Source organism: Mytilus californianus, unplaced genomic scaffold, assembly GCF_021869535.1.
Source record: "Mytilus californianus isolate M0D057914Y unplaced genomic scaffold, xbMytCali1.0.p SCAF_5, whole genome shotgun sequence".
NCBI lineage: Eukaryota > Metazoa > Mollusca > Bivalvia > Mytilida > Mytilidae > Mytilus > Mytilus californianus.
Window position 1 is genome coordinate 98,126,353 of NW_026262701.1, and position 16,207 is coordinate 98,142,559.

The 16,207-nt window shown below is 32.8% G+C and overlaps 1 protein-coding gene across 1 annotated transcript; it reads right to left on the reverse strand.

The window, feature by feature from the left end:
* Positions 1 to 9,257: 9,257 nt before the first annotated feature.
* Positions 9,258 to 14,134, reverse strand: LOC127700365 (uncharacterized). The gene is made up of 2 exons (XM_052203806.1): positions 13,887 to 14,134; positions 9,258 to 11,623 (listed from the first exon to the last, which is right to left on the reverse strand). Exons 1-2 carry the CDS (start codon positions 14,006 to 14,008, stop codon positions 10,315 to 10,317), a joined length of 1,431 nt encoding a protein of 476 aa, XP_052059766.1. The 5' UTR covers positions 14,009 to 14,134; the 3' UTR covers positions 9,258 to 10,314.
* Positions 14,135 to 16,207: the final 2,073 nt, after the last annotated feature.

Here is a 16,207-nt window from a genome sequence, read left to right on the forward strand (position 1 = left end):
CATGTTCTGTCCGACTCGGCTTCTGTCAAAAATCCATTATTTATTTAGGTGGACGATACACATTTTATTACTAGATTTATGATGTCTGTGGTCGAGACGGCAATGTTTTCTTAACCGTCTCATGAACTTGGTGCACGTGTTAATTTTCAATCTTTGTCAGGACTATTCAGTCAGTTGCATTAATTAGCTAGTAGCAGTAGCAGTGCAAAAAATTCAAATCAATATAGAAATGGATGCTAAATTTCAAATGGTAACAACTATGTATATAAATATATCTAGAATACAACACTAAACGTACGTCAGAATTTTTCACTAGTTTGTTATTTACGCTTGCGTTTCTGTCAATGCCGATATTTTCTGCTAATGACTCGGAGTGGATATTGGCTTACAGATAAGATTGCACTGGTATACCAACAATTTTAGACGTGTCTTGAGAATCTGGTACAAATTTATCTTCTAGACAGGTCAGTTTATTGTATATTTCAGTTTCTAGATTTTTCATTGATTCTGAAAGCTATCGTTAAAATAGATATTTTTAAATGATTAATAATCGATAGACATGTCATCTCAATTCATATTTTGGTCATACAACAAATTATGCGTGCAGTTTGAAACTGACGAGCAGCAATTTAGCATGATCATTTGAATTATCTACACATTCACTCGATATAAGATCTACAGAAGAGAATTTATTGCGCCTTATTGAGTTCACGATGTTGTATATATATTTTCGACATTCATAGAACGTACGCGTGTAGGCAAGAGACAGAAACAATTACTTTCTATTTATTTATATATACATATATATATCTTTTATTTTTAAAGAATTGTTGTGTTACACAAGGTTCGCAAGTGCATAGGTTCATCTTGAATGTGAAATTTTCTATTTAATATTTGTTTTATCATTGACATGTTTATGGTGATCACCTGATTTAGCACGTGCACATAGACTTCAGATTTTGTATACCATGTACATATGGAACTATGATTACAGAGATGTTACACCAGGTTGTATTTAGTAAACGTTACACTATACTCTTATAGATCATGATACATTATTATTGTTAACACTCAACAAGACTACGTTCTGCATTGAGGCTCTTACTTGACACTATGCTACGGATTCACAAGAATCATGAGAATGAGAGTAAAATCATCGGACTACAACACATTTATTATATGGTACTAGATGATGCCCGCGAAATCGCGGTACAATTGGGCAAGCCACGGGGTTCTTCCTATGCATTGGTTTAAAAATGCAATTTCACATTTACAATTTTACAAATGTATGTTCATACATGTATATATACACTTTACCAAATTTACATAGTTAAGCAGATACATGTCCATTCGCTGTAACTATTCATACTCGACTCTCCCGCATGTCATATATTATATTTTATTCATGAAAGTTTTCGACACTTTCTACATGTAACACCCATCAAATATCATTTACCTCTACTAGGTCCACAAAACTACTTGTACATTAAACTAACAGTCATTAAGACTGTCTGTTATAGTTCATCAAACAATTAACCTTCAAGTATTCAACAACGACGACCTTATCAATTTACCTACGTAAATCTGATTACAGATTAGGAAAATTAACGAAATAAAGGTTCCATGACACAATGAATGATAGACAAGTCATGCAACTTAACGTTTTATCCTAATATATATACATTTGTCCCCGACAACGATTACATACTATGAGCAAGTAGAAAAGGATATGGTATATATCAATTCATAACACAATATCACAATATGCTTTTATTGCCGTCCTTTATCTCAAGTCACACTGACACTTCAACATAGGGCAAACATCTAACTCATCACAAGTTCAGATGTCACGATACAGTAATAGTTGGATTGATTGAAACTATTATTTTACTACTTACTAGTAGTTGGTTTTTTTTTTTTGTAATTTGGTTGATTATTACTTAGTAAGGTTTAGTATGTTAAATGATACCAGATATTGTGCACACAGTTACATTCGTTTTTTCTTTATTTCATATTTGGAATATGGAGGAGAAGCTCTTTGTCTGTTGTTCATTCAACCAATACACCTTTCCATTTTCTACTGGTATGCTCCGCCCCCCTTAGCAACACATGGCAACTCAGCATCCTTGGACAAGCTAATTAACAAAATGGCGGTTATTTTGAACATTGAATAATAACAAAGTAAAGAATTTGTTGTAACAAATATAAATAAGAGCAATATATTGTTCATATATTTTTTTTTGTGTTAAAGTATGATGATATAGTTACTCCTGAAGAGTTGAGAGATAAATTTATGACATTTTGAAGAAATTATGTCTATTTATACTGAATAAAAAGAAACAATTAAAATATTGCAAATTTCAAGCACCCTCATTCACCAAAAGTGTAGTCTAACAACTAGATATAGAATATAACATTGCATGATTGATAAGATAAATTATGATGATGAATTACAGGTTTAATTAAGCATGGCTAATGAATGCTGATAAGTGTGTTTACTGTGTAGACAAACACAGCATGGGTCAACTTGTAAAACAAGCATCATTGCTCCAGTAGCTATTAGATTGTTTATCAAATAACATTTAACCGGTTTTCTTTTTTTATATCCATAGATAACTTATGATAATTAAAATTCCTTTCACTAAGTTAAAAATAAAGAACAAAAGAAAATTAATTTATTATTTGCTTACATGAATATTTGGTCATTGTAGTTCGTCTTGTCCTTACAGACAGGAATCTTTGCACACTTTACTCACCTTTTTTTCAAATTAAGAAAATAAAATATATCCGATACTTCTCACTTCCTTTCATTTTTTTTTAATTCATACACAAAATTTGAAAAGGTTCAAGTACAATCAGCAAATATTCTCACAGTAGACCAAAGTCAAAATTAAACATTATCTTATTTGTTATGAAGCATCTGAATAAAGTTAGAGATGAATTATTCTTTGTAATTAAATATGGAAAGGTGTCAATTAATTTGTTGCTGAATCTTTACTATATTATAATTGTACTTTCCAGAAATTTTACATAGTAACTTGCATGTTTTATTGTATAAATTTTTTAAATTAATGCAAAAAATATCAATTTCAACTCAGTTTGTACACCAATTGAAATCTTGTGTTTCAGAATATATATATTGTTTTATTTTTCAAAATAGCCTTTTAACAATGTTTCAAAAACAATAAGCACTACCATTATATTCCTTTTTAATTGATTTAGTAATAACTTTCATATATTGAAACAAGTTTTTTTTTTGTTTCAAGTTGACAAATTGACCTTACTCTACCCTCTTACATTGATTCCTTTCCCAAAAACAAATTCTGGACGATTTAATTGTGAAAATTCAAGAAAAGTTAGATCAAATTAACTGTTTAGATAAGAATGTTTGACCGAGGTTATGGCCGACAACACGTGCTGCTACCAAATGTTTACACATGTGGTAAATTTACCACATGTGATTGGTCAATTAACTCATGATTGACAGGAGAGTGGAAAGGTGTATTGGATAAGTGATACTTATAGCGTATTTATGTGAAGAACTGACATCATGATCAACTGAAGTTATTGAAGAGGCCTAAATACATACGATCGCGTGAAAAACTGCAATTTAGAACTTTTGCTGACAAATTATCTTCATCACTGTTTATATTTACGTTTGACATATTGTTAGCTTACTATTTCACCGACGTAATTTTTTAAAGTACATTGTATCAACTACAAGAATAGTATTTATTGTCCGACCGAAGTCCATTTAGACTGCATAGAGATATTTTGTCCAGTAACACAATTAGACAACGAGTTTAGCGGACATTCCTTTCAATCAGGCGTGGCTAGCAGCATTATAATTTCATTGTTCAAGAGTGATGGCATCGCTTGTCCGTATTAATTGCTATTTCAGATGTTTCGTTTCAGAAAGCGAAGTAACTATAAATTTAAAAGCTACAAAGACAGATATTTTCCGACAAGGTATTAATTTCATTGTTCAGGATTGATGACATCGCTTTTTCGTATAAATTGCTATTCCAGCTGCTGAGTGTAAGACGAAACCTATAAACGCAAAGCATAATGATTCGTTTTTCGTTGAAGAAATATCGGAAACCCAGTTTCCCGGAACTATTTTATAAGCAAGCTTAAAACAATACTCATGGCATTAGGATATTGTGAAAAGGATTATAGCGGACATTCCTTTCGATCATGTGCGGCCACTAGCGCTAGTTCTAAAGGTATTGAGGACAGCATGATACAATCACTGGGACTTTGGAAATCAGATTGTTTTAAACGCTACAGTAGAACATTTAAATCGGATATTAAATCCGCGATCGGTTATGACTTTGTAACATGTCCTACATCCTAGCCTTGTGTCTTTTCTTTTCACGTTGATCTCAATATTGTGGTTAAGGATTTTTATATTGACATTAATTTTCTCTAGATCAACTTTAATTTTAACAAGACACAAGGCTTCATCAGGCACAACATCTTTAAATTTTGGGGTTACTCAATATGCAACTTGGGCAGGCAACATAACGTTACATATTTCGTTTTGGGCTATGATATTTTATTTTGGCCAAATATTATATCGTTCCCCAAAATTTTCTGAGTAGTTAGGGTGCCTACGTACCTTAACGAGGAATAGTCTCATCTTGATTGCTCAACAGCTCTATTTCACGTCGGTCTATGCCCACAAAGATTTACTCTTATGCGGTACCACGTGGAAAATCAAGTAAGGCTATACCGCTCGGGAACGGCTTGCTAAAGTACTCTGAGACAAGTAGACTGGTAGACGTACACACACGTGTATGCAAATACCCCTATGGTGACGCATTTCTGTCAAAGATATGTGGCTAGCTCAGGCACAGTATTTTAGCGGCACATTATCCTTAATTATCTGAGAACACACTATCATTTTATGTACATACTGTGTGCTTTGTGTCAACTGCAGGTAGCATGTAATTTGTTTTGTTCTTGATTTACAATATGACAGAACTGAGTGAATTACATGATACTAGAGAAAAAATATCCTCAAGCATTCACACAGTGTGCCGCGCACACTGCTCGGATAGTTAAGTATAATGTTGGCGTCAGTTAGTTTACATTCATCGCTTCTTATTCAATGACGCCAAGGAAGTTTTCTGTAACATAACGTGTTGCCCTTAAGCCCAAATATTTGCATAATAAAAATAATTATTTTATCATGTTTTATATTTTTCAGTACTTCAACAATATCAGACTGGGTATCTGAAATACTTCCTGCTGGACGTTTACAGGCTTTATATCAACAATAACTACTTTTGTAATTATGGTATAGTGTCTGTGATCGTTCTTATAAGAGTGGTCGTTAATAGCTATCAATTATCTGCGGTCAAGGTTTATTTATATTTAGCTGTATATCTCTAATCATTGTTCACGCTAGTAATTCTCTTATCAATTGGTCTCTTAAGGTCAACGCATTGAGGTTTTATTAGTTAATTGGCTTTGGTCTGCTGTGTCGGTACTTACTTAGATCATACGCTTGATGTGTATTTTATAATGTTTGAAACATGTTATATAAATACGTTTTTCAGGACAAAACAGTCAACTCAAACACGCCTGAACGTAAACAGATGTACCTGACTTTCTCCTGTGAATAAGATTATTATAACAATAAGAAGATGTGGTATGATTTTTATTGCCTATTTTTATCATGTTTCCTCAAAATACTATTGCCGGGGACAGCGTTGCAAATTTATGCTTTTAAAAGATCAAAATACATAAGAAATATATCATTATAAAAAATATATAAACATGATGTAATTTTGCTCTCATTCTGTAAACTTTGTAGGTAAAACTAAGATCTATTATAGTAGTGGGAGGACCCGGTGCTACACTTACGCTTTATTATCATCATCATTTATTAATGGTCCCTCTTCACACATAAATAATTACATTGCATGTATCTTTCATAAAAATCAATACTGTTGATTGGCTAAAAACAATTAAAAGACATTCCAAAATTAGATTTATTTCCAAATAAAATCCGTGCCAACATTCCTGACAGCACGTGCTACCCGTGACAACGTCACAACAATACATAGGAAAACGAACGAAATATTGGATATAACTCGTATTTTCATGGTTGTAGCATAAAAATGTAACTATTAGAATTGAATGCTCCTTTTTATAATTTCATAAGGTTGTAAAAGCGTTGATGGTGCGCACATTTTTAGTATGAACATCCGCGCTTCATACAAAATGTGCTTCGGTCAACGCTTTTAAACCATAATAAAATTACAAAAAGAATCATTAATTCTTTATTGCTTTAGTACAGGCTCGTGTCTTAACTAGCACTTTCTAATACTTTTGCTTGCATGCTTGCATGAATTGCACGTGATTATTACATGAACTAATACTGATCATAGGTGTTACAATGAAGTAGATTAAACAATTAATTTGAAATACAAGATGTATGTTATCCTCTGCTTTATAATTTATGCAAAAATATATAATAAGCATTTCAAGAGGTCGTGGTGCGCAGTTCCGGTAATGTTTACCCTTTTTCATTTTGTAATCAAATAAAATTAATAGCGCAAATAAAGGGAACTAAAATATTTATTCAATAACCGATGTGAAAAGGTAAACAAGAACCTTTTTTGCGCAAAGTGCATAATTACAAATCAGTATCCCATTTGTGTAGCCAATCTATAATGCTATCCTGAAAACCATACAAATAAAAAAAAAACATTATTAGACTAGCACAATGCCATCAGTTGTTTGAAAGAGTTGGGATGACAACGTAAATATATGTAATACACAATGCATATTACGACAAAAGGAATAGGTTAATCGAATTCAGGCCCGATTTATGAGTAAATCTCATTAAAACAAATAAAATATGCATATTGCTGCAACCAAACAGGTTTAACATCTGTAAAACATTTAGTTGTGTGTATAAGATACCTGATTTTTGTATGTATGATAACACATTACTTAGTATTTAGATCTTGATAAAACAAGAGGTGAACATAACAATTCCCTATGTTTGTTTCCTTTGAAAAGTCCCTATGATTTTCTTAAAGGTACCTTAAAAAAAGGTAACATGGGAAGGGTTAAGTATTCGAAACACTAATTTTAGTTGCCTGTCAAGTACACTTTTGGTTCAAAACGTATTTTAAACGTACCAAACAATGACAATTAAATCAATAAGATTTGTTTCATTTTTCTGCCCATCTTGAACTTGCAGTGAAGTGCGGGATTTTTCAGAGGAGACAGTAAGGTGTAGACTTTCACAAATTGACAGTGAGGATTGGTTAAGAACTATACTTTCCGACAAAGTAAATGACTTCAATTATCCTATTTGCGAAACAATATTCTAGAAGCACATAAAAATATATCTCCCAGTTGATACAATATCCCAGGACTTGCGTTCATATCAGGATTTAGACAATAAAAGACTGTTGCAACCTACTGAACTAAGAATTCTTAGCTGTAAAGTTAAAACTCATGGAAGTTTCACTGATGCAACCATGTCTCTGTTGACCGTTACAAAATATATGTGACAGATCATTTGTAGTTGCCTTCGTGTATAGATTCTAGGTATTGACGTTGTTTATCATCTTAATTTCGTGTTATAGTGTTCTTTTATTTGTCTTTGTAAATCATTAACCTTTACTGTTTAGTCCATTTTTGGTAAAAATGAAAATAACACGTTAAATAATTTCATGTGTCCGAAGCGCTTTTCTGGATTTACCTTCATCAGGAACGCTCAAAGCCGAATATTTGAAAGCCGAGAATGTATAAGAACCGAAACAGTTGAAGAGCTATATGACAAAAAAATACATAAAAATAGCCAAATCCATCTGAGGTCAACTTTGCCTGAGGGAATTGAAACCTTAGTTTTTTTTATAATTTTAAAATTTATAAACGGACAATTTTAGAAAGGTTTGTAATAAATCATGTCAGTACCGAAATACTGACTACTGAGCTGATGATACCATCGGGGACTGATTGTCCACCAGCAGAGGTATCGACCCAGTGCTGTAAAAAAATAAAGATAAAGGATGAGCAAGAACCATGATCCTTTATCCAGAAAGTATCGTGGCAATATTCTTTTGGTGTTGCTCGGTACTTATACATCCCGCCATTGTGTTCATTGTTCAATGGTCATTTTTTGTATTCTTGTCTTTCATTTTTGTCTATATGCCATTTTGTTTTTCTTTGTTGACATTTTTTTTTTTTCATAGTAATTAAGATTATAACAAAATATTGACAGCTGTACCTCTATTTTTGACATTTTTACCTATTATGTATGTTTGTTTTGTTCACACATTGTTGTCAATATGATGGAATTTTATGCGACTGTCATACAAGTGAGAGGTTCAGCAAGCTATACAACCAGGTTTAATCCACCATTTTCTACATAAGGTAATGCCTGTACCAAGTAAGGAATATGACAGTTGTTTTCCATTCGTTTGATGTGTTTGAGCTTTTGATTTTGCCATTTGATAAGGGACTTTCCGTTTTGAATTGTCCTTGGAGTTCGGTATTTTTGTTATTTTACTTTTTATGACATCTCCGAATCCGTGTTTCATTTGTCATGAAAGCAAAAACGAAAGCAATAAGTTGACCATAAACTGATAACCATTCTTCAGCACCTGATTCCACTCCTTGTTCTTCTATTGTGTGTGTGTGTGTGTGTTGCTTTTGATTTAGTTTTCCGTTTTGATATTGTGAATCTTACTATATTTATTTAAGTTTTCGATCATGGTTCTTGCTCATCCTTTATCTAGAAAGTATCGTATGTTTCATTTCAATTTTTCACTTTCACGGTCATAATTTAAGGGTTTTAAAGCTTTACAGCTTCGTATTTGGTTTGGCCTTCCGACTGTTTTAATTCGAGCGCCACTGATGAGTTTTATTTAGATGAAATGAGCGTCTGGCGTACAAAATCATTAGCCTGGTATCTTTGATTAGTTTTATGTCTTAGGTTTAGACAAGAGAATTCCATCAATCTCATGTGTTCGTGTTGCTCAATCATTAGTTTTTATGTATGGAGTTTTATGGACTGCTGCTTGTATTTTCCTCATTTTTTCTTTTATATTTTAGTGGTTCGATTGCTTCTTGGTTTCTTCTTTCTATACCTTTGATTCAATATGAGTTTACTGTCCAGTTTCCTCTTTGTTTAAAGAGTTGTATTGTGTTAGAATATTTCAAAATACAGTGGATGATATGATCAGCTTTAGTACTCGCAACTGACCTAGCACAATATTGAATCATTGGGAAACAATTTTGACGAAGTTTTTTATTTTGAAGATATATTAATCATTATTTAAAACAAATTGTTGTGGTCTTATTGTAAAAACCAAATTTGCATATTGTATAAAAAATTCGTAAGGGTTCCGCGGAACCCAGTGTCTTGCCTACTTTTACTGTTAATCGCAGGCTCAACAAAAATGAGGAAAAAAATTAATAAAAATATTCCTCTCTATACTATCTTTTTATTGTAAGTAGCTTCTGTCCAAGTTTGGTAAAAATCCAGGATAGTTTATGAATCTAATAAATGTTTTAAAAACTTAAACTGCAGAATGTATGTAATGTTAACTGGAAGAAAAACTAAGTCCATTTATAAGTAAAATAAGGAAAAAATATAACAAAATTTTAACAAAATTTCCTTCTAGATACTAGCTTTTGATCAAAAACAACCTTCTGTCCAAGTTTGGTACAAATCCAAGATAGTTTAAGAAAGTTGTTAAAATTTTAAAAACTTTAACCACAGAGTGAATGTAATATTAACTGGCAGAAAAACTAAGTCCATTTATAAGTAAAATACTGAAAAAATGATTTTGTTTTTACAAAATTTACTTCTGGATACTATATTATGATCATAAACAAGCTTCTTTCCAATTTTGGTAGAAATCCAGGATAGTTTAAGAAAGTTATTAAAATTTCAAAAACTTTAACCACAGAGTGAATATTTGTGGACGCCGCCGACGACGACAACGACGCCGACGACGGAATGTAGGATCGCTATGTCTCGCTTTTTCGACAAAAGTCGAAGGCTCGACAAAAAGAAGATGTAGCATGACAAATGTTAAACAATTCAAACCAGAAAACTAACGGCCTTATTTATGTACAAAACAGAATGTGGCGCGGTTAAAATTGTTTGACGTTTTTCACGACTGACGAAAAAAGTTTTTCGATCAATTTTTTAAATAGTATCGTGTTGAATGGATCTGTGGTTCTTTTTGAAAAATGATATATCGCATAACCACTACGACTGAATCTCGTAATTTTACAAGCTTAGTATTTGATCGTAGTTTTATATAACACAAAGAAGGATCAATTGGGATGCTCATTTTCTAAATTTTGTATACTTTCAGATATACCATCAGCAAACTTTTGTGCGAAAAGATCAGGGATTAACGAGGAACTGTACGAAATAAAAAACTGCATCTCGCCTCGAACAGAATTGGTATTGACGTAGAATATTGGCGCCATTTCTTGATTGACATTGGTGTTTGTCTCAAGGTCGTCGAGGCAAATGTTTGTTTTCTCTTCTATGAAATCATCTGTAGAACCAACATGTGTCAAAGCGATAGCTGCCACAGGATAATCTATCCAGTCTTTCGCTGCAACTAGAAGATGTCCACTTTCTATTATTTCCCTAATTTTAATCGAAACATTATTCGCCGTAACCCAGAATTGTTTGTTCGAGGTAAATGATGATGCCATTTGTAAATAGCATTGCACATCTATGGATGCATTCCCTCGGAACTCTTCTTTGTTTACTATATATCTACGTAGATTAACCATAAACACGAAAGGTAGGTTAACTACTTCGTCCTTTTTCAAACATGTCCGTGTTAACTTCATAAAAGATGAGATGCATACTGTTAAAAGTAAGGCAGTTATTGATCCTTTACATTTCCTTCTTGAATCAACGAAAATCTGTGATGTTTTTTTGTCTAATTTCCATTTTATTGTCCTACTAGAACTGAACGGAGATTTTGCATGACCGAATTTATTGACTGCATGTGATAATAACTCTGTAGCTGTGAGAACTTTTTTATTTTGATATGTTGGACCAACTGAGTAACTTTCAACCTCTCTAATAGGTGTATCACTTGTCATTTCCTCGATCGGTTTGCTGTGCTTAAAGACAATGTCTGTTGAGGGAGTCATACCATGTTGTAGCTTATCTAAATTGAGAATAAATGATGTAATTATCTGACGGTTATAGATATAATCTGACAGGGCATGATGAACGCCGATCAAAATTGTTATAGTGTGTGTTGCTTCCGCATCGGGTTCTAACAGTACAAGTCGCCATGATTTGCCGTTTAAAGAAAATTCATTGAACATTGAGTCAAAATAGTTTTTCGACAATACCTCAAGGTAATCGACTTTATTCGGAAATTCAACCAATTCCACAGTTCTTCCATTATTCATAAAGGACTTTCGTAACACTGGATGTTGAATGACCAAGGCAGAAACTGCAGCCGATATTTGTTTGACGGTAAACGGGGATGTGCTTGAGAGAGTAAGTTTATACGGAAACGTATCATCATATTGTAGAATCCAAAAATAAAAATATCTTTCTAAAGGTCCAAGTGTCCGTGTTTCTTTCAATTGTAGACTGTTTTGCTTCCTGTATTTAAATAAAAGAGAAATCACCTTTACTCGTGCATAATCACATTATACTGACTTCAAATACAGGGAGGTGCTCCTAACACAAAAACTCTTCCAGCAGGTTTATGAAAAACGACATAAATCGACACTGTACAAGTTTCACGGTCACCATCACCAATTAGTTGACCGATACAACTTGTCTGTGTCTCTATTCACCAGTGATCTTTTTTCTTGTCTCAAAAAACCAGAATAGTTGTCTGATCTGCAAAATTACCGATTGTGTCTTATTGCATATTATGAAATTTTGATTGAAATTACATTCGTATGCATAACAGGAGAAGCTTACCATTTCGATGCACCCGGTCTCTCTTCGTTTGGAGTTCTTGCGATTCCCTCTTTTTTTTCTTGATTAGTATTTTCAATTGGATTTACGAGTTTTGAGAATCAGTATACTACTGTTGTTTCTTACTTATAAGATTCAGAATAAAAGCAAAACGTACAGACTTCAATAAAATTGAGAATGGAAATGGGGAATATGTCAAAGAGACAACACCCGACCAAAGAGCAGACAACAGCCGAAGTCCACCAATGGGTCTTCAACGCAGCGAGAAAAATCCCGCACCCGAAAGAGATCCTCAGCTGGCCCCTAAATAAAATATGTACTAGTTCAGTGAAAATGGACATCACACTAAACTCCTAAACATATAAATGAACAAAAATTAAAAAAAACATACCAGACTAACAAAGGCCAGAGGTTCCTGACTTGGGAGAGGCACAAAACTGCGGCGGGGTTAAACATGTTTTGTGAGATCTCAACCCTCCCCTATACCTCTAGCCAATGTAGAATAAAGAAACACATAGCAATACGCACAGTAAAACTCAGGTTAAAAGAAGTCCGAGTCCAATGTCAGAATAGGTAACAAAAGAAACTAAGCAAAATGACAATGATACATAAATGAACAAAGGACTACTACTAGCAGTTACTGACATGCCAGCTCCAGACCTCAATTAAACTGATTGAAAGATTATGTCTTCATCATATGAAAATCAAGTACAATCCTTCCCGTTAGGGGTTTAGTATCATACCATCATAAAATATATGAGAAGAACATAGTCCGTATCGGTTTAGAATACATGTGTTTTTTTTCCGATGCAGAGACCCTATGAGTGAATCAATATTAATACCAAAATATGCAATCCTTAATGACTTGACAACAGTATCGTAACTATATCCTTTCCGAATAAGTCTGTTGACAGGTTTGGTTAGCTTTTGAGGTGAATGCCGACATTTTTGTGCTTTGTAAAGAATATTACCATAAAATATTGGATGTGAAATACCTGAACGTATAAGATGTCTGCATGTTGATTTATATTTACGAATGATGTCCTTGTACCGATGATAAAATTTAGTAAATGTTTTGACTAGTTTATGATATCCTGGTGTAATAATTTTTCAGTAATACAGAGATTTCTTTCGTTGAAATCAAATACGTTGTTACATACACGAGCGAATCGAACAAGTTGAGATATATAAACACCATAAGATGGCGACAAGGGAACGTCACCATCTAAAAATGGATAATTAACAATAGGAATCAAATGCAGTATCTTAAATACTTATTATAATGCTTTCATATAAATATCTTAAAAACAGACAAAGAATATCCACAAAACTGACAAAAATCTAATTCTAAAAAAGGTTCTGTATGTGGGATCGACATTCAATTTCATTTGGGAAGATTAACATCTTTATAATTTTCTGAACCCAGCTGGGTCTGTATCAAGTCTGACTAATTCATAGATTGTATTAAATGCCGTTTTTCATCTTGTGTCGTCTTTTGAAAGCAATTGATATAAATCGTATATATCATCCCAAACCTTTTCTCTGTTTTGTTGTAAGAAGTGAAGTACTTGTAATTCAGGTTCAGTCTTATTACATTTTTGTCCTGACTCTGTAATCTACTAGTATCACTCTTGAACATATTTTACGTATAAAAGGAAGCACTTATTAATGTTAGTTTTGATCAGACATTGCTTGTGGTTTTGTGAACACAAATAGTTGATATTTTTTTCTCACTACATTCATAAATATTTTTGATTATAGAGAAAACCAGGTTTTAAAGAAGAGTTGAGTATGTTTCAGTTGTATTTATTTTGATACAGTACATTCAGTACACTTTAGGTTTTAAAAAAATGGTTGTTCGTCATATAAATATTTCACATTTTTTAACGTATCAACTTTATGAAGATTTGTATTTCAATTTACAAGTTTACGGTCTTACCTTTTATATAGCTTCTCTATAAAACTTAACATCCAGTTATAAGGGAATGTCAGAACCGTCCTCAGAATTGACATTAGTAGACAAGCACATTGGAACAGTTTTTGCTTTATTCTAATAAACATGGTATTAAATGTATAAAAAGGAAAATATTCCTAGTTCGTACAATAAACTATAAAATGTGTGGCCAGTTGTCGTGTGTACTACATTTATTTTGTCGACAACATAAATCGCTAAATAGAGCAGTTCATTTCAATGTATACTGAATATTTAAAATGTATGATTTATAATGTAGATGGACTGCTGGTTAATCAGGTATAACGATATTTCACATTAACATACACATATGTTTGTCACATTTTTAAGTTATTCCAAGTAATAAAGTCAAATATGTCCGCATTGAGCTGTATATAATAAGTTTTTTTTATAACACTTTTGAAAAATGGCTGTGTTAATACCGCAAAATTTATTCTGAACTCAGAAATATATGTTTTAAAGCCTCGTCACAACTTGGTATATACATGTTAAATGTATTTTGTGTTTCAGAAAAATGAAAAACAATTCTGGATTTAGATCTTCAGTTTTTGTATCTCTGCAAAAGCTGTAAAAAGACTAACATCAGTATTTGTACTTTCAATTCAAATCACTTTTTGTTGTGCAGATATCAATTGTTCCTCTTTTGTTCAAATCAATCAAAACAAAACAATATCAACTGTGGGGGACATTTCAAAGATTTGACCGAACTTGGTATAGTTGACACGTACTGTAGTGACGAAAAAAATATTGCACGTCCAAATCCAGGAAAGATTAAAATTTTCTGAAACACAAAATGTTTTCAACATTTATATGTCTACGTGAAACAAGGCTTTAAACTATTCGAGTTGCAGAGGCATTTCTGTGCTCAGAGTAAATTGTGTGGTGTAAACAGGGTTATTTTCCAAATATTATCATAATCTTGATCAATACATGCTTTGTTATAGTCGACAAGATCTTGGAAGTTCCAAAAGGTTCCGAGGTGTTTTAGCAACTTTGGTGCTTTCAGTTTTCAAATTCATTAAGATTGTACTTATCAAGGTATCATACCACCAAATTAAAAAAAAAACGTTTGTATTCAGTTATTTTTGTTAAACTCTTTAAATATTTGACCTTAAGTTTAACTTCATGATAAGCATATCTATCCTAATTATACATCTATCATCTTTCTTTATGCAAATTTTCTACCAATGTTTAAAATCTTGCAGTGACACATGGCGTTCCGAAAGTCACCTCTACCAAAAACAACACTGGTTTTCTGAGAGAAAAAAAAACTTTAATAAGCATATTATGACTTTGTACCAAATCGACTCAAAAATTGTAATGCAAATTCATGGACAAGTAAATTTGGGTTCAAAATGATCTAAACCTATATTTCTAATTCAGTCAAAAAAATCCTTTTAGATTTATTTGCTAGTTTTAGTAAACAAAAATATCAAAAGCACGGTGTTTGTCAGAGTAGTGCTACTTGTGTTCTCAGTAAAGATTGGTTGAATTGGTGATGTGACACTTCAACAAATAACAGAGTTTCGTGCAATCACTGCAGAAATGAATGCAAGAAAATATTGATGAGTAACGTCAGATGACACGGTTTTCATACCCCGCTTCCTGAAGCGGGACGTATACAATAATAAAGAAGTACGTCCGTTCGTTTATTCGTCTCTTATGCCGTTTGCTTTTGTCGCTCCCAGATTCTTTGTGTATTTGGATTCCAAAAATTTTCATTTAAAGCCTACTCAGAGACATTTTTCTAGATACATGTGTCGTGCGCGCTATAATGGTATCATTGGTTTAGACTCACAATTGAATCACCATGATTGAGATTTCCGTTAAATTTTATTTTTTTTAGAAAACTCTAGTTATAAGTATATTGTATTAAGCATTCTGCATGAAGAAATCGTTAAAATATCAGGCGCGAATAATAGGAAACTTTTTTAACAGTGAGCACAGTTATCATCGTTTCATTTTTCTACGATATTTGTTTAAAAGGGGACAGGGTTGAGATCTCAAACACTGGTTTAACCCCGCTTCATTTTCATTTGCCTGTCTCAAGACAGGAACCTCGTCCGTGGTTATCTTATTTCATATCTTTATGTGGTTTTTTTTCTATTTCGAGATTATGGTGTTTACGACAGATATTTGATTTCGTCTGTTTAATTTATTCACAACTTTCATAGACTGGGGACAATTCAGATCTTGGCATATTGCACAGACACCTGCCTATTGTTGTCGTTCTAGATGCCGGTTGGTTATATTTGTTGTTTGGTTGCTGTCTCATTGGCGGATAATCC